Source organism: Arachis hypogaea, chromosome 5 (assembly GCF_003086295.3).
Source record: "Arachis hypogaea cultivar Tifrunner chromosome 5, arahy.Tifrunner.gnm2.J5K5, whole genome shotgun sequence".
Taxonomy (NCBI): domain Eukaryota; kingdom Viridiplantae; phylum Streptophyta; class Magnoliopsida; order Fabales; family Fabaceae; genus Arachis; species Arachis hypogaea.
In genome coordinates, this window is record NC_092040.1 from 78100973 (window position 1) to 78119593 (window position 18621).

Here is an 18621-nt window from a genome sequence, read left to right on the forward strand (position 1 = left end):
GAGAGGTTCTCTCCTCTCTCTTAGGATTAGGATTAGGATTAGGAATTCATCTTCTTCAATCACAGGTTCAATATTCCTTTTATATATTTTTCCAATTTAGTTTATGAACTCTTTATGTTTGGATGATTTTCTTAACTAATGTTATTTGAGGTATTTCAGTTTATGATTGTTTTATTTATATGAATGCTTTTAATTTAATTTAGATATTTTCTCTTTTGGCTTTGGTTAAATAATTGGTGACTCTTGAGTTATCAAACTCATTGTTGATTGAAAATTGGAATTCTTCAAGAATTAATTCGAGATCCAATAACTCCAACTTTTCCCAAGAAAAGACTGAGACTTGAGAATTCGAATTAATTCATCCACTTAACTTACCTTCATAGTTAGAGGTTAACAAAGTGGGAAAAAAATCCAATTCTCATCATAATTGATAAGGATAACTAGGATAGGACTTCCAGTTCTTCATACCTTGCCAAAAGATTTTATTATTGTTAATTTATTTTACTTGTCATTTAAATATACCTGTGCCCATTGCCCAAACTCCAAAACCCCAATTTACAAACTCATAATCAATAATAAGAACATACCTCCCTGCAATTCCTTGAGAAGACGACCCGAGGTTTAAATACTCGGTTATCAATTTTAAAAAGGGGTTTGTTACTTGTGACAACCAAAACATTTGTATGAAAGGACTTTTGTTGGTTTAGAAGCTATACTTGCAACGGGAATTTATTCTGAATTCTAGACCACGCAAAAGTTCTCTTATCAAAATGGCGCCGTTGCCAGAGAATTGCAAACGTGTGCCTTATTATTGGTTATTGTAAATATTTTTCAAAAAAAAATTTCAGATTTTAAATTTTTTTATCTTATCTTATCTTTTTTTTCAAAATTCAAATCTTTTTTTCAAAAATTATATTTTTTTTTCAAAATCTTATCTTATCTTTTTTCAAAAATTATATCTTTTTCAAAATAATTTCTTTTTCTTAGTTTTTGTTTCTATTTTCTCCTATTACTATGAACTCTCACCCCTTTGGCTATGAATCTGGTTACAATTATGTTGCAGAAAGAGGAAATTACAATGAGAACAGGCATCAAGGTTGGAAGTATCAAAGATGGGAGGAGCCACAAGGATTTGATCAACCCTCATGGCAACAACCACCTCCAATGGACTATCAACAACCATTCTGTGATGCATACCAAGATAACGGCCATGGTGAGCACTTTTTTGACTATCAATAACCACCACCATACGCCTATGAATCCTCTCCTCAACATAGCTTTGGACCACCATACTCACAAGCCCCTTTCCACCATTCACCTCCATATGACCCTAATCCATATCCACCATACCAACCACCTTATGAGCCAAATGAACCATACATAGACCCAGCACCTCAATATACACAATCTCCTTATCATTATCAAAATGAACCCTCCTATCCACCCCAAACCTCCATGGAGAAAGTATTTGCCGATTTAAACTCTACTATACAAGCTCTGGTCACCCAAATCGGACCACCGAATACCTTCAACAATCAACCCTTAAGCTCTAGTGCACTTCCTTTTCAACCATATAATGATCTACCCATTCCATCACCACCATCCCATCACCACCATCCATGGAAGAGCACTCACATCCATCAATCCAAGAGCAAGATGATCCCAGTTATGCTATTGAAATGGAACAAGAGTCAAGGGATCGTCTCAAGGAAACAGTAGATCAATTTCATGCAACCCTTCATCAATTGGAGCAAGCAATAAATCAATTACTTTCTAGATGTTCAGACACTCAAGGAACCCCCATGGCTTCATGTGGAGAATCTAATGAAGAACGTAGCATGAAGGAGACACTAGAAACTCCAGTGGACAGTAAGGAGCATGACTTTGTACTGGAACAAGTGGAGGAAGCCATAATTGTTGAAGAAGAAGAAGCGGTTGCAGACTTAGGAGATGCAGAACCTCCATGAAAAATTCAAGTCATAAAGCCTCCTTCCAAGGCATTTGAAATTGATGTTGAGGAGGGTGTACAACCTCCAAGGCATGTCATAATAGAAGAATTGGAAGAGGTTAATCAAGAGATGGAGATTCAAGAAGAAGAGGCACAACCTCCCATGCCCTTGGTGCATAATAAAGAAGATATTAAATTGGAAGAAAGCTACCAAGAGGAAGAGGTTGAAATTGAAGAAGCTTGCAAAGAGGTGGAAGATGTCAAAGAAGAGCACAAGGGAGTGGAGCTTGCACGTTCAATAAAAACACCTCCCCCTAAGTTGCCATCATCCTTCACAACATTCAAGTGGGTAAAATTCATATCCCTTAGCTTTCTAATTCCACTTGAATACGAGCTACTGGAGACGGATGGTCAACTTAGAGCTCTTTGTGGCATTAAGAGTAAGAAGAAGATGGTCAGTGGTAAGATCTGTCCTGCAAGGTTCATTATGGTTGGAAGCTCAAAATTTAAACACAAAGGTTGGTATAGAGCTCAATTGAATGAGTCTAGGAAGTTGTTTGGACACTTTAGTGAGAATTTTAAAGCTGAACCACCCGAATGGAATCAGGATAATCAACTTGAAGACGGGTGTAGAAACAAGATTTAGGATCCCGGAGGATATTGGATTTGCAAACGTTGGTGGAGATTCCTGCATCAGTACAAGCATAACGTCCGGGGCTTCGATTTGATATATAATGTTCCATAGTTGCCTTGACGCTAGGCAACGCGAACGCGTGATCCACGCGGACGCGTCGCATATGTGAACTTCAATCCGCGCGGCCGCGTGGGCGACGCCTTCGCGTCACTTGCCCGCGACCTGAACGTACCAGAATATGCAGGGGGCAATTTCTGGGCCTTTTTTGACCCAGTTTTCGGCCTGAAAAACACAGATTAGAGGCTATAAAGTGGGGGAATGCATCCATTCATCATGAAACTCTCATAATTCATAATTTTAGGATTAGATGTAGTTTTTAGAGAGAGATGTTCTCTCCTCTCTCTTAGGATTAGGATTAGGATTAGGAATTCATCTTCTTCAATCACAGGTTCAATATTCCTTTTATATATTTTCCCAATTTAGTTTAAGAACTCTTTTATGTTTGGATTGATTTTCTTAATTAATGTTATTTGAGGTATTTCAGTTTATGATTGTTTTATTTATATGAATGCTTTTAATTTAATTTAGATATTTTCCCTTTTGGCTTTGGTTAAATAATTGGTGACTCTTGAGTTATCAAACTCATTGTTGATTGAAAATTGGAATTCTTCAAGAATTAATTCGAGATCCAATAACTCCAACTTTTCCCAAGGAAAGACTGGGACTTTGAGGATTCGAATTAATTTATCCACTTAACTTACATTTTTATTAGTTTTTATGCAAAAATCACATTTCTGGACTTTACTACGAGTTTGTGTGTTTTTCTATGATTTCAGGTATTTTCTGGCTAAAATTGATGGACCTGAGCAAAAATCTGATTCAGAGGCTGAAAAAGGACTGTAGATGCTGTTGGATTCTAACCTCCCTGCACTCAAAATGGAATTTTTGGAGCTACAGAAGTCCAAATGGAGCGCTCTCAATTGCGTTGAAAAGTAGACATCCAGGGCTTTCCATCAATATATAACAGTCCATACTTTGCTTAAGTTTAGATGACGCAAACTGGCGTTTAACGCCAGCTTTCTGCCCTATTCTGGTGTTAAACGCCAGAAACAAGTTACAAACAAGAGTTAAACGCCAAAAACAGGTTACAAACTGACGTTTAACTCCAAGAATAGCCTATACACGTGAAAGTTTCAATGCTCAGCCCCAACACACACCAAGTGCGCCCCAGAAGTGGATTTCTGCACTATCTATCTTAGTTTACTCATTTTCTGTAAATCTAGGTTACTAGTTGAGTATAAAAACTACTTTTAGAGATTTATTTTGTACCTCATGACATTTTTACATCTGAAATTGTACCTTTGATGGCATGAGTCTCTAAACCCCATCGTTGGAGATGAGGAGTTCTGCAGCGTCTCAATGAATTAATGCAAATATTTCTGTTTTCTATTCAATCTCGCTTGTTTCTATTATAAGATATTCGTTCGTACTTCAACATGATGAATGTGATGATCCGTGACAATCATCACCATTCTCAACCTATGAACGCGTGCCTGACAACCACTTCCGTTCTACCTTAGATTGAATGTATATCTCTTGAGTTTCTGGTTCACGAGTTTGACTGCCTCTCCTGACAACGGAGCATTCAATCCGTGAGTCCAGAGTCTTCGTGGTATAAGATAGAATAAATTGGCAGCATTCCTGAGATCCGGAAAGTCTAAACCTTGTCTGTGGTATTTCGAGTAGGATCAGGGAAGGGATGACTGTGACGAGCTTCAAACTCATGAATGCTGGGCGTGGTGACAGACGCAAAAGGATCAATGGATCCTATTCCAACATTGGTGAGAACCAACAGATAATTAGCCATGTACATGGACCCTTTTCACTGAGAGGACGGCTGGTAGCCATTAACAACGGTGATCCACCAACATACAGCTTGCCATGGAAGGAGACCTACGTGCATGAAGAAAAAGACAGTAGAAAAGCAGAAATTCAAAAGACAGAGCATCTCCAAAACTCCAACCCATTATCCATTACTGCATAACAAGTAATTATTTAATGTTCTTTTATTTTTCGCAATTAAAACTAAGAACCCTATTGATATCCTGACTAAGAATAATAAGATAACCATAGCTTGCTTCAAGCCGGCGATCTCCGTGGGATCGACCCTTACTCACATAAGGTATTACTTGGACGACCTAGTGCACTTGCTGGTTAGTTGTGCGAAATTACAAAGTGTGATTGTAATTTTCGTGCACCAGTATACATCATAGAATGGTTCTTGCTCATAGTACATTGGTGGAGGTTGTTGTCAAGAGGGTTGTCCATACGCTTGGGGCTCCTCCCACCTTTGATTATTCCATCCTTAATGCATGTTCTCATTATAATTCCCATTTCCTACAACATAGTTTGAACCAAACTTATAGCCAAAAGGGTGAGAATTCATAGTGAAAAGAGAACATAAAAAAATAAATACTAATAAGAAATAAAGAAAACAACTCCTAAAACTAGCAAAAACTAACAAAGAAGCAAAAGGCAAACATATTCACAATATTCACATATATACAATAACCAATAACAAGGCACACATTTTCAATTCTTCGGCAACGGTGCCAAAAACTTGATGGAGGATAAATGTCGGTAAAGAATTTTACAAAATAGTTCCATTGCAAGTATAGTTCCAAACCAACAATTAATCTTCAATCAAAGTTTAATTTGTTTGTCACAAGTACAAACCTAATAAAAATAAACCGAAGTATTCAAATCTCGTGTCGTCTCTCAAGAAATTGCAGGGAAGTGTGCATATTATTTGTTATGATGTATCCTTTTGGGGTTTTCAGTTTAAAAACAAGAAATGTAAATGACAAGAAAGTAAAAGTAAATCAAATGGTAAAAAGGTCCTGGCAAGGATTGATGGTTAAGGATCACTATCCTTGTTACTAATCACTACATGATAATTGCAAGGATCACTCCCACTTTGTCATCCCCAAAATTAGAGGAAAGTCAAGTGAGCTTAATGGATCCTAGTCCATAAGTCCTAGCCACCTCACTAATTGATTTAGTGAAAGACTAGAGTCAATGGCACAAATGATCAATTACTTGGATATTAGTAACTCTAGGTCACCCAAGTTACCAACCCAAGCCAAGAACACAAAAATCTACACTAAAATCCAACCAAATATTTTATCAAACACTTGGAAGGCATGAAAGGAAAGCATGGTAAAATGACAAGAAATATAAAATCCAACAACTACCATTGCAAGAAAAATAACAATAACAATTCAATTAAACATAAACAAACATAAAACATAAATTGTATTTATTGAAATTAAAAGTAACAAAGTGTCATAAACATAAAGGCAACAAAATGAAAGAAATAACAAATAAAACTAAGAGAGTAAGGATGTAAGAATAAGAAGTTGAAGGGAAAACTAACACAAAACAAGAATTAAACCTAAATATAAGGAAAATCTAACCTAATCTACCCTAATTCTAGAGAGAAGAGAGAGCTTCTCTCTCTAGAATATGACCTAAAACATGTTTCTAATCTATCCTAATTGCTCTCCCCTTGATCTTCTTAAATTCAACCTCTAATAGCTTCGGAAATGAGTTGGATTTGGGCCTGGATGGCATAGAAATCGCCTCCAGCGTATTGCCTTTAAGTTGGTCATGTGCCGCTTGTCACGCGTACACATGGGTCACGTGTACGCGTTACCTAGAAAATGACCTTCTCACGCGTCCGTGTTGGTCACGCGTGCGCGTCGCTATGAATCCTCCAAATGCTCATTTTTTCATGAGTTCTCCACTTTCCATGCTTTTTCTTCATTTCTTCAATCCAATCTTTGCCTTCTAAACCTGAAATCACTCAACAAACATATCAAGGCCTCGAATGGAATTAAAGTGAATTAAATTTATCAATTTAGGGCCTAGAAAGCATGTTTTTAATCATTAAGCACAGTTTAGGGAGATTTACAAAATCATGCTATTTCATTGAATAAATGTGAGAAAAATTAATAAAATCTACCTAATTCAATACAAAATAAACCCTAAAATTGTGGTTTATCAGACGTACCTAAGGGAGCCATATAGTTTATATTGTTATATTATTTTTTTTATTGGTTAAGATAAAAAGTATTTATATTTATATTTGTTAGAAATTTACAATCTCCTCACCAATTTGAGCCGTGGTGAGGGCCTGGACCCAGGAAACCAGGTCGTTACTCGACCGTTTGGAGGACCTGGATTAGGTCCGAAACACGTTCTATTTAATATTAATAAAATTAAAATTAATATTAATTTATTAAATTTGTAAATATCCTCTACCTTCTATTCCCATCGCAACTTTTCAGAGCGAGATACGGTGATTGCCCCTCCGAAGATGAGCATTTACAACTGGAATCTTATGTTTCATGTATGAGTTTGACACCCTTTTCTTAGTCTTGATTTTGGTTACAATAGCTGTAATCAAGCTCACAAAGTGTTTGTCACTTGTATATAAAATCCGAAGTATACCGGAAAAAAAAAAAAAAACAAATAAGTATCTGTCACTTTGTCTATCTGACACTAGCTTATAAAATTCAAAATTAATTTGCTAAATTATGAATTATGACTTAGTCAAGCATATCGGCTTTTGAAATAGAGTTATTATAGAAGTATTTGTAGGTCGTTATATTGTCACATTGTTTGATAACGGCTTTTGCTAATAAATCAAATAACAAAGTAACTCATTTTTTCTATTGGAACTTTTCTTCTTGAATTGTCACTTTAAATGGGATATTGACTAATTTTGTCAATTTTCTTTGTGACAGTAAATGTACAACTGCATATACTAGTGCTTTCCGTGTGGACTAGCCTTAAAAAGAACTTTTAAAATTATGTAATCCATGGTTCTTAGAAGGAGCCAGCAAGAGTGCTTTGAGTTATCCACTTCAAATGGTCTACCAAGATAATTCACTAATATAGATCTTAGCATAATTTTATGTCAATAATTCTTTAAATCTGCACTATTATATCATCTCAGTATTGGTACATTTAAAATTTTAAACATTCCCCCACCTCGAATGCATGTAAAGTCAAACATGTACCCACAAGATGTTGACTCATATTAGATGTTCACTAATGTAAACGAGTTACCATACACTAATCACCACAAAGATGTTGACTCATATTAGATGCTTCTAATTATAAAATAATATAATGATAACAGAAAATCTTCTGCAGTTGAAAAAGCCTTTGATATAAAGATCAAATAAGAAAACATCACTCCTTAAAGCTAAAAGTAAAAGCTAAAAGCATAAAAGAACTAAACCAGCCCTTCACTTTCTTTTCCTTAACCACTTCTACGAGCCAAGCAAACCATGAAGGAAACCGAAGTAACAGAATCATGGAACCATATTTTCATCTTTGTAGTGCATCCCATCATCATCATCATTGTCTTCTTGTACTCCATCAATTTAACCATTTGTGATTCAATTAGTGCCCCTTCAGATACAATCCTCCTTGATTGCGGTTCCTCTGGAGAATCATCATATAACGGAGCACGATGGATAGGTGACATTGGGTCTAGTTTCTTGCTTCCAAAATATAGCAAAAGTTCTTCTACTCTCTCGGTTTTGAACCAATATCACAAAAGAGTGCCAAAAATACCATACTCAACAACAAGAATAATTCATTCACCTCTCAACTACACTTTCTCCTTCACCCGGAGCCTCAAATTCATTCGTATATACTTTCTATCAGCTTCATATTTAAATATGAATCCTTCTAAAGCCTATTTTTCGGTCAAAGCAGGTTGTTACACTCTTTTAAGTAGTTTTAGTCCTTTTGTTGCTTCACAAGAACTCAACTTAGCTTATTTCACTAAGGATTTCTTGGTCAATGTTGTGGAAGAGAAACTAAACATAACCATCATTCCTTCTTCTCTAATTTCCAATGCATTTGCTTTTGTAAATGGCATTGAGATATTCTCAGTGCCCTCTACTATATATTTTCCAGTTTCCAATTTTCATGTTCCTTACCTTGGGCACCAAGAATTAAATATAAGTGATCATCAATATGCTCTTGAAATGCTCTACCGGGTTTCTATCCATGAAGTTGAAAATGTATTTGGGGCATGGGTAGAAGATTCAGGCTACTTATATAGTTCACTTCATGGAAGTGTTCTTGACAGTAGAATTCGACCTCTTTCGATTACTTACAACACTTCCACTTCATTTGATTTCAATTATTCGGCTCCAGAAGAACTATATTGGATTGCCAGAACAATGGGAAGCAACCAAGATGCCAACATGGAGTACAATTTAACATGGTCGTTTCCTGTTGATTCTGGATTCAAATACCTTGTTAGGCTTCATTTCTGTGAGATCTCCATGGAGGTAACTAAGGTCAACCAAAGGGTGTTCAAGGTGTATATCAACAACCAAACAGCAGAGGAGAGAATGGATTTGGTTGCTTTGGTTGGTGCACCATTTGTTGCCTTCTACAAAGACTATGTTGTTATGGTTCCTAGGGAAAGCGAGAGGAGGAGAAATATGTCGATTGCGCTTCACCCAAACATAGCATCAAAACCCAAGTTTGCTGATGCCATCTTGAATGGCATAGAGATCATCAAGTTAAGTGACAGTAATTTTAATCTTGCAGTTAGTTTCCCATTGAAAGAGGAACACCAAAAGAAGAAGAGGAAAGCTCCACTTGTGATTGTTCTTGCTTGTACTTCAGCCGTTGCTTTTGCATTGTTTATTGCTATTTATGTTCTTATCCATCAATCTTGTAAGAAACAAAACAGGGAAAATCTTCAAGTACTCTCTTTGAATGCTACTAGAGAAAACTACAAAAATATGCAAGTAAAAATGACCTCAGGTCATCAGTGCTATCAATTCACATTAGCAGAGATTAACATAGCCACTGACAACTTCAAGGAAGATCAAGTGATTGGGGAGGGAGGCTTTGGAAAGGTGTACAAAGGCATAATAAATGATGGAGTCACTCCTTGCGCTATAAAGCGATGCAAAAAAGGTTCGCATCAAGGATTTAAGGAGTTTCAAAATGAGATAAGCTTTTTCACATTTTGTCACTTGAATGTGGTGTCACTCATAGGCTTCTGCCAAGAGGAGAATGAATTGATACTTGTGTATGAATACATGGCTAATGGCAGTCTTTGTGATCATTTATACAAGAAACAGAACCAGCCACTTTCATGGAATCAGAGACTGAAGATTTGTGTTGGCGCGGCACGAGGTCTACATTATTTGCATACTGGCACAAGGCAGTCAATCATTCATCGCGATATCAAGTCAGCCAACATATTGCTGGATCATCACTTGGTGCCTAAGATTTCTGATTTCGGGTTATCAAGAATCATTCCCTTCTCTTCCCACACGCATGTTACCACTGAGGTGAAGGGTACCTTTGGATACTTAGATCCAGAGTACTACAAGAGGAGAAAATTGACTGAAAAATCTGATGTCTATTCGTTCGGCGTGGTTTTGTTCGAAGTGTTGTGTGGAAGACCAGCAGTGAAACGTGTCGAAGTAGAAGAGCAAAGTGAGAAGGTTGGTTTGGCGGAATGGGCCTTGCATTGCCACCAATGTAGAAGCATTGAACATCTAGTTGATGCGAAATTAGAAGGAAAGATCAGATCAGATTGCTTGGTGGCATTTGTAGAAATTGGCATCCAATGTTTGAGTCATAGGAGTGTAGAAAGGCCAACAATGGGAGATGTTCTTAGTAAATTGGAGGATATCTTGTCCTTGCAGGAGAGTTTTGAGGATCAAGAAATAACCATGTGAAATAAAATATCTGGTGAAAAAGAACAGTTACATACTTACATGTAATACCATAGTATATGCAATTAGTATTGCATCTAATTCATTCATTTTTTGGGATATCTATTGTTCAGTATATAACTTGATTCACAGGGTACATTTTCTTTACTTCTCTCTTTCTCGTATGCTAGAAATTCCTTAACTGCGGATATATGCATTGTAGTTTAGACTTGAACTTCGATTGTTAAACCTGAATCAGGTGCGTATAGTTTAAGTTCATAATTTGAACTTCCAATGAGGACAATCCGCTTATATGATTTATCTCATACTAAGGAAATTTATTACGATATGAAGAGCAAGAGGTTAGTAACATATTTCGCTGTAAGAACAACGTTTTTCTTCATTTTAATAGACAAATTTAATTATATTTGAATATCAACGTGTTTTTTGATCATTTTTCTTTCTGCTTATGAAAATAAATAGCAACAGCTTATTTGGATATAATAAATTGGTTTTTGTGCTTATTCAAATATGTGTAAGAACCTAAATTGTCTATGATGCTAAACAAATGTGTGCATTATCCAAGAGAATGAGATGATTCTACAGTTGTTTGGAACCAACGCGAGTAATTTATGCATTGTGATTGGCATATCTAAAATGTGATTTCGTTGGACCCTCCATTGTTATTCTCTAGTAATAACGTTAAAAATAATATATATATTTTCATTCAAATGTAGACTTTGGATAGTCCATTAGTCTTCAACTGATTGGCTTAGTTTGGTAAAGTTTTTACTTTTTAAAAGTAGCTTATAAAAGTTAACTTTCAAAGGATGGCTTTTTAAAAGTTATAGCATTTATGTTTGGTAAATCAAATCAAAAACAACTTTTAATAAACATAAGTAACATCAATTGTGTTTGGTAAAATAGCTTTTAAAATTTAAAAATACTATAATAGACATAAATGCAAACATTAAATTTGAAAATTAGTTAACATATGAGGTTATATTAGACATTTAAATTTTGAAAAGCACAAGCCAACTTTGAAAAGCTCTATCCTAGGTGCTTTCAAAAGTACCAGTTTGTAAAGCTTTTTGAAGATGTGCTTGTGCTTTTTAAAAACTCAAGCTCCTCATTTTGTGTTTGGTAAATAAAAAAGATCATGTGCTTGTGCTTGCATCTTTTAAAAGATCGGGGTACTTTTGAAAGCACCTAGGATAGAGCTTTTTAAAGTTGGCTTGTGCTTTTCAAAATTTAAAAGTCTAATATAACCTCATATGTTAACTAATTTTCAAATTTAATGTTTGCATTTATGTCTATTATAGTATTTTTAAATTTTAAAAGCTATTTTACCAAACACAATTGATGTTGCTTATGTTTATTAAAAGTTGTTTTTGATTTGATTTTCCAAACATAAATGCTACAACTCTTAAAAAGCTATCTTTTAAAAGTTAACTTTTATAAGTTACTTTTAAAAAGTAAAAGCATTACCAAACTAAGCCTTAAGATGATTGGACATTTCAAGTTGTAAACCATATTGTACGTTCCACTGTTTATGTCTTGAATTCCTCATCCTATCCTATACTCCATATTACATATTAATATGATATATGAACAGCAAGTTGATAAGCACACTTTGTTTTTTTCCTTCTCCGACAGAGAGAGTCATCGTTGTCGGCAGAGTATTCAAATAGCTGATATTTGTTATCTTTACATGCCAACTGTAGTCATTTAATTGTTTGTATTGAAAAATCGAACCACGTTATTAGGACAATGCGGAAGGTGCCCAACTACAAGAAGCCTTAGGGCTAATCAGTAATCACTCTTATTAGAATCCATAATATCTTCATAAAACACTAGCACAATGGAGAGAAATATACACAGAGTGAAATGGAGTATGCACATTTTTGTTATAATTTTTAATCTTTTGCAATTACAACTATTTACTATTGCTGATAGAGGCACTTATGTGCCTTCAGAGAACATAGTTATTAACTGTGGCTCAAGTGCATCAGAAGTTACAGAATATGATGGTAGGAACTGGACTGGTGATGCAAGCACCACCAAGTCGTCTCAAATAGCCGAAGCCCCTGGCATTCCTGTTTCTGTTCCTCGAGTTCCATATAAGACTGCTAGGATATTTCGGTCACAGTTCACATACACATTCAATGTAACACCAGGTCCGAAATTCGTCCGGCTTCACTTCTATCCAGCTTCTTACTTGGGTATGGATGTCTCCAAAGCGTTTTTGTCCGTTACCGCTGGTAACTTCACTCTACTCCACAACTTGAGTGTTCCCTTAAACACGGATTACTTCCACGTAGCATATTTGATGAAAGAATTCATCATCCATGTAAGCGGAAGCACTTTGGAACTCACATTCTCCCCATCGTCGAATGCCACTGCTGCCTTTGCATTTGTGAATGGGATTGAAGTTGTTTCAATGCCATTTAGCTTATACTTTCGTTGTCTCAATGCTCCTCTACCGTTAGTTGGTCACTATCCTGCACTTTATTACATTTGTAATGATACTGCCATGGAAACCTTATACAGATTAAATGTAGGAGGTGATCAAATTACACCAAAATATGATACAGGGACGATGTTTCGCACATGGGAGGAAGATGATCCTTACATATTTGGGGGTGATAAAGGTATTGAACCCTTCAACATGAGCATGCCGATTTCGTACGCAAATGGTGTTCCTCCTTATGCTGCCCCGAAAGATGTCTACCGCACTTCCCGTTCAATGGAAACCTTTAAGGCAGGCTTGATCAACTTAAACTTCAACATGACGTGGTTTTTCCCTGTTGATTCTGGATTCAAGTATCTTGTAAGGCTTCACTTCTGTGAAATTTATAGCCAAATCACGAAGGTGAATGAAGTTGTGTTTTCTATATACTTAAATAATCAAACAGCTGATGCAAGTTTTGATCCAATAAGCGTGAGTGGGGGCCCTGGAGTTGGTGTATACCAAGATTATGTGGTCATGGTTTCCAGAGCTAGCGAGGCAAAGCAGGATTTGTGGCTAGATCTCCACCCAAACAAGTATTCCAAACCTCTGTACTACAATTCATACTTGAATGGTGTAGAGATCTTTAAACTAAGCAGTACCGATGAGAAGAATCTTTCTGCGCTTAATCCTTCCCCTCTCGATAGCAATTTACGCTCAGGTGTAAAAGCTTCCCATGCTATAGTTAAAAACTCAAAGAAACTCACGTTCATCCTCATCGTATGTGGAACTGCTGCAGTGGTTATACTAGTTCTCCTGTGTCTAATTCTGTGCAAGATCAATATGCCAAGGAGGATCATATCATGGTTTGATCGCTTTTCCATCAAAACTAACAATGTCAAAGAAGTAAACAAGATACCGTTTGGCGCTCATATTCCATTGCAAGAGATAAAGGCGGCAACAGGCAACTTTGACGAGGCTCTAATCATCGGCATAGGCGGATTTGGAAAGGTTTACAAGGGTAGTTTTGATGGTGGGGATACTTATGTAGCTGTAAAGCGTGGTGATTCATTGTCAGAACAAGGTGCTCTAGAATACAAGACTGAGATCGAATTTCTCTCGAAGCTGCGGCATCACAACCTGGTGTCTCTTTTGGGCTACTGCAATGAAGATGAGGAGATGATACTTGTATATAACTTCATGGCCAGTGGAACGCTCCATGATCATCTCCATTTGAGACAGAGAGATCATACCCCCTTATCGTGGATCCAACGTCTCGATATATGCATTGGAGTTGCAAAAGGTTTGCACTATCTGCACACAGGGACACAGCAGAGGATCATACACCGCGACATCAAGACAACCAATATACTCTTAGACCATAATTGGGTGGCAAAAATTTCTGATTTTGGGTTGTCAAAGTCAAGTTACCCATCCTTTAGCACCACCAATGTGAAGGGAAGTTCTGGTTATCTTGATCCAGAGTATTGTAAATTCCACAAGTTGACCGAGAAGTCGGATTTATACTCACTCGGGGTTGTGCTGCTGGAGGTTCTAAGTGCAAGGCCTGCTGTGAGTCAAGGTGACGTAGACAACAACAATGACGAGCCTCTGATGTTGGCTGAATTTGCTAAGTTATGCTTTGAGAATGGCAATTTGGAGCAGATAGTAGATCCCAAAATAGAAGGAGAGATAGTAAAAGAGTGCTTTGAGGTATATTTAGGAGTTGCAATGAAGTGTTTGGCTGAAAGAGGTGTGGAGAGGCCATCTACCGGTGATGTTCTGCAGAATCTTGAACTCGCAAAGCGATTGCAGAGAAATGGTGGTGTTACTCGTGAGAGAAATACGCAAAGGAATAGTAATCATGCTCTACAGGGCAATTCTGATTTGACTCCTGGGATTGAGTTTTCTGATCTCATAATGCCTGTTGGTAGATGAACTATATATATAGTTCCTTATATATTATTACTTATCCATAAATCTAACAAAATGAAGCATTTCATTACATTCATAATAACAAATAATGTTACAAATCTTGTTCAGTCTCAATTCTGGAAATACAATTTCGCTCGAACAATAGTAACTAGCCACGAAATATTCTAGTGGCAAATCCCAATAATTACATCAAAGATTTTTTTTTTTTTTAGATAAATTCCACACTTAAAATGAGGTGCATAATGTATACACAATACTACAAATTCACATCTCCACAAGTATACAGATTTTCAATGTTCCTCAATGGTACCAGTTCTGTGTAACCTTCAAAGAAGTCAATAGATATTGTCTTTTGTAAGCCACTAATCCCAACCTACACCAATGAACCAAATAGCATCACCCAAAGAAAGAAATATAATTGTAAAGAAGAAAATAATGTACCAGAACCTTTATAACTTAATCATTACATATGGATGAAAAGGATACAGTACGAATTTAGGAGACCTGAAAAATTTGGTGAAGCAAGGTTCCAAATTTCCAATCAATGCTGCAAGACAATACTCATTGCATTTTATACTCTCATCTAAGACAGTTCTCCTAAGGCATCCAAAACTGGAAGATACCCTTTTGTTAGCAATAAATACAAGTATGAGCAATCACACAATAAGCAAAAGATCAAGGCAGACTAGGACAATATACCAGACATTGTCTCAGCATGATATATGGTGACAAAGAGTCTCTGAAGTGAATGAAAATCAATAAATACAGATATAGAAAAGCCAATTATACTGCCAGGGCACACAGTAGGCCAGCAGCTACCCATAACACATAGCAATACATTGAAACGAAAATTTTCGTATCTACGTACAGAAAAAAATCTATCTCAACATTATAGAAAAGCAACACTAAGCCACTTAAATAAAACTTACTATCATAACAAAGAAAACAATTGTAACATCTATCTCTCGGGTGCCAAATTCATCATATATTATCATCCAAGGAAAAGAGGATACAATACCTTAATAACTTGTTGAAAGAAAAGAACAGTAATTAGCATGTTGAACAACTACCCTGCAACTCTTGTAAACCTTGTGATTTCAGTGCAAGCATTAGAAATGCCAAATAGAATCAAGAAGGTGCACTCCACACATTAACCCTGTCAACACAGGTGAACATCAAAGTTAAGCCGCATGTGCAATGGAACTACATAAATGATAACTACATGAGAAACAAAAAAGTAATTTGAAAGCTCTAAAAAAGAAGGATGGTAGCATAGTTATCCGAACTGAACCGATAATTAACTCGGTCATACACTCATACGACGAGTTGTTGGTTCAACCGGTAAGTCGCTGATTCATCCGGTTGATCCGTTCATAATTAAATAAAAATATAAAATTATAAAAATAAAATTAAAACTTAAAACTTAAAATACATCTCTTCACAAATATATTAATAACAATCAAGTATCAATTCTTAGATATAATGTATGATTTTATTATGCAAAAAGATATAAAAAATTAATCATTAAAACAAAATATTTTCTCAATTTAAATGAACAAGAGAGAGAAAAAAAGATAACACAATCAGGATATCAATATATTCGTATATCATGTGTTGTTACTTATTTGATATCAAATTTAGTATCTATGTCAATCTATGCTTAAAAGGATAAAAGTAAAAATAAAAATTCATTTATGGTATACTATATAGTAATCTTTTGTCACATATAGTATTAAAAAGCATGATGGTAGAGTGGTAATCAGGAGACGTTGCATTAATAATGTCCTTGTTTGAACCTTACTTTCAACATTTTTGAGTTTAATTTCTGCTGGTGTAGTAGTAGACTTGTGAAAGCTCCTTCGGTGATTTGGAGGCACACGGTCGGTTTTCAACAAATTTGACAACCATTGATCGATTCAACTGTAAGTTAGGTCCAATTCACTAATTGAACTGACCAGATCTCCAGTTCACTGATTTTTCAATATTACTTTTAACAATTTTTAGCTTAATTTTTGCTGGTGTAGTAGTGGATTTACGGAAGCTCTTTATGTTGTTCAATAGAGTGCAAGTGCATTGTGGACTCGCACGAATCCAAAGCGGTTTGTAACGTGAATCGACCAATTTTTAACGGGTTTGACCACTATTAATTGGTTCAACTGCAAGTCCGGTCCAATTCACTACCCAAACCGACCAGACTAACGGTTCATCAATTTTTCGATCGAACCAGCCAGTCCAGTCCGATTCTGATAACTATGGATGGTAATGTTAAATCTCATATCATACTATCCAGCGGAAGGCGCGAACTGAACGATTTTCAATGGATTTGACAACTATTGACTAGTTCAACTACAAGTCCAATCCAATTCACTAATTGAACAGACCAGACTACCGGTTCATCAGTTTTTCAGTCAAACCATCCGGTCTGGTCCGGTTTTGATAACTGTGGATGGTAGTATTAAATATCATATCATATCAACCAGCCTAAGGCATGAAGAGTTTTGTACCAAGTTCAAGTGTTTTCTTGCTCACGACCGTGTCCACGAGTCGCCATTTGGTCCCTATTCACACTAAATAAGTGATATCAAGGTGATAAGTCTCAATATCACAAGTCTAGTGCTTCAAAATACCAAATGTAGGATCATGAACATTCAAGCCACATATATCAGTCAGATTTCTTAATTTAGCATCTATAGACTCCTAGAGTATGCCTAGAAGTATAGTCAGTCTGTCCCTCAAGCTCTATAGGAACAAATTGCTCTGATTCCATAATGTAACACCCTACCACACAGAGCTTTACGCTTAAATCGTAAAATAAAGGTGATGTGGTATTACGACATCTAAATTAATATATATATATATATATATATATACACGTATAATAATTGAAAGAATAAAATATTCGAGGAGCCTTGAAGGATAGTTAAAGCAAAATCATGAAATTCAAGGCGCAATGCTCAGAGATAACATTATTTGCCTACGAAGAAAGCATAGGTACATATACATACATATATAGACATTGAGAGTAGAGAGTCAAGAATACAAAATATTCAGGCTCCAAGCTCAGCCTGCAAAGCTAAGGCTGGCCTAAGGATATTTACATACATACATATAAATCTCAAGTCCCAAAATACACAAAAGAAATTCTAGTTCTCCACAAAACCTCTATGAGGTGCAAAGGTAAAAACAAGTTTGTAAGGAGAGTTCCATACATATGGATATATCTAAATAGAACAAAATATAATATCCTAAAAGTCCCACTTCGCTGTAAAGAACTCCAGACGCCTAGTGAGGAGCCTCCCGACCTGCATCTGAAAAATACAAATATCCGTATCTGGTTCTCAGCATGGTAATGGTGCCGCTAACATAAGATATAAGGTCCCGAAAAAGTCAGAGGTGATCCGAGAACTCCAATGCTCATATTATAAGACTTAAGAATTTTAAATAGGAATATTAAGCAGGGTGGTTCTCAATGGTTCTTAAACTTAATCAAAATCTAACTAAACCCCTCCAAATATCCTTTTCCTTCCTCCAAAATCGTTCAAACTACCAATAAAGCCCACACAGACAAACAAAGCAGGCAAGGCAAAAATAAGTAGATATTCAAATATAGCAAACATAGCAGATAAGCATAAATATTCAAATAAGCAAATCCAAGTAATGCAAAACCAAATAAGACACATAAATGCATATGATGTATGCCTTTCCTACTAACCATGAGCTAACGTGTTGGTTACTTTGCCAAAACCTGACACATCTAGTAGCTAACCCGGATATTGTCCGCTTGAAAATCGGTGGGCGGTACACCACCATGAACCCCACCTAGCAGGTGGTACACTACCATGAACCCAACCATTGCGAGCGGTACACCACCACGAACCTCGCAAGATCTTCA

General features: G+C 36.2%; 2 protein-coding genes across 2 annotated transcripts; both read left to right on the forward strand.

Moving 5' to 3' along the window:
* The first annotated feature begins 8335 nt into the window (after window positions 1-8335).
* On the forward strand, window positions 8336-10369 carry LOC112801673 (receptor-like protein kinase FERONIA). The gene has a single exon (XM_025844554.2). The coding sequence runs from the start codon at window positions 8336-8338 to the stop codon at window positions 10367-10369; it is 2034 nt and encodes a 677-aa protein (XP_025700339.2).
* Window positions 10370-12086: 1717 nt separating this feature from the next.
* LOC112801674 (receptor-like protein kinase FERONIA) lies at window positions 12087-14841 on the forward strand. The gene has a single exon (XM_025844555.2). The coding sequence runs from the start codon at window positions 12207-12209 to the stop codon at window positions 14730-14732; it is 2526 nt and encodes an 841-aa protein (XP_025700340.1). The 5' UTR covers window positions 12087-12206; the 3' UTR covers window positions 14733-14841.
* The last annotated feature ends 3780 nt before the right edge of the window (window positions 14842-18621 follow it).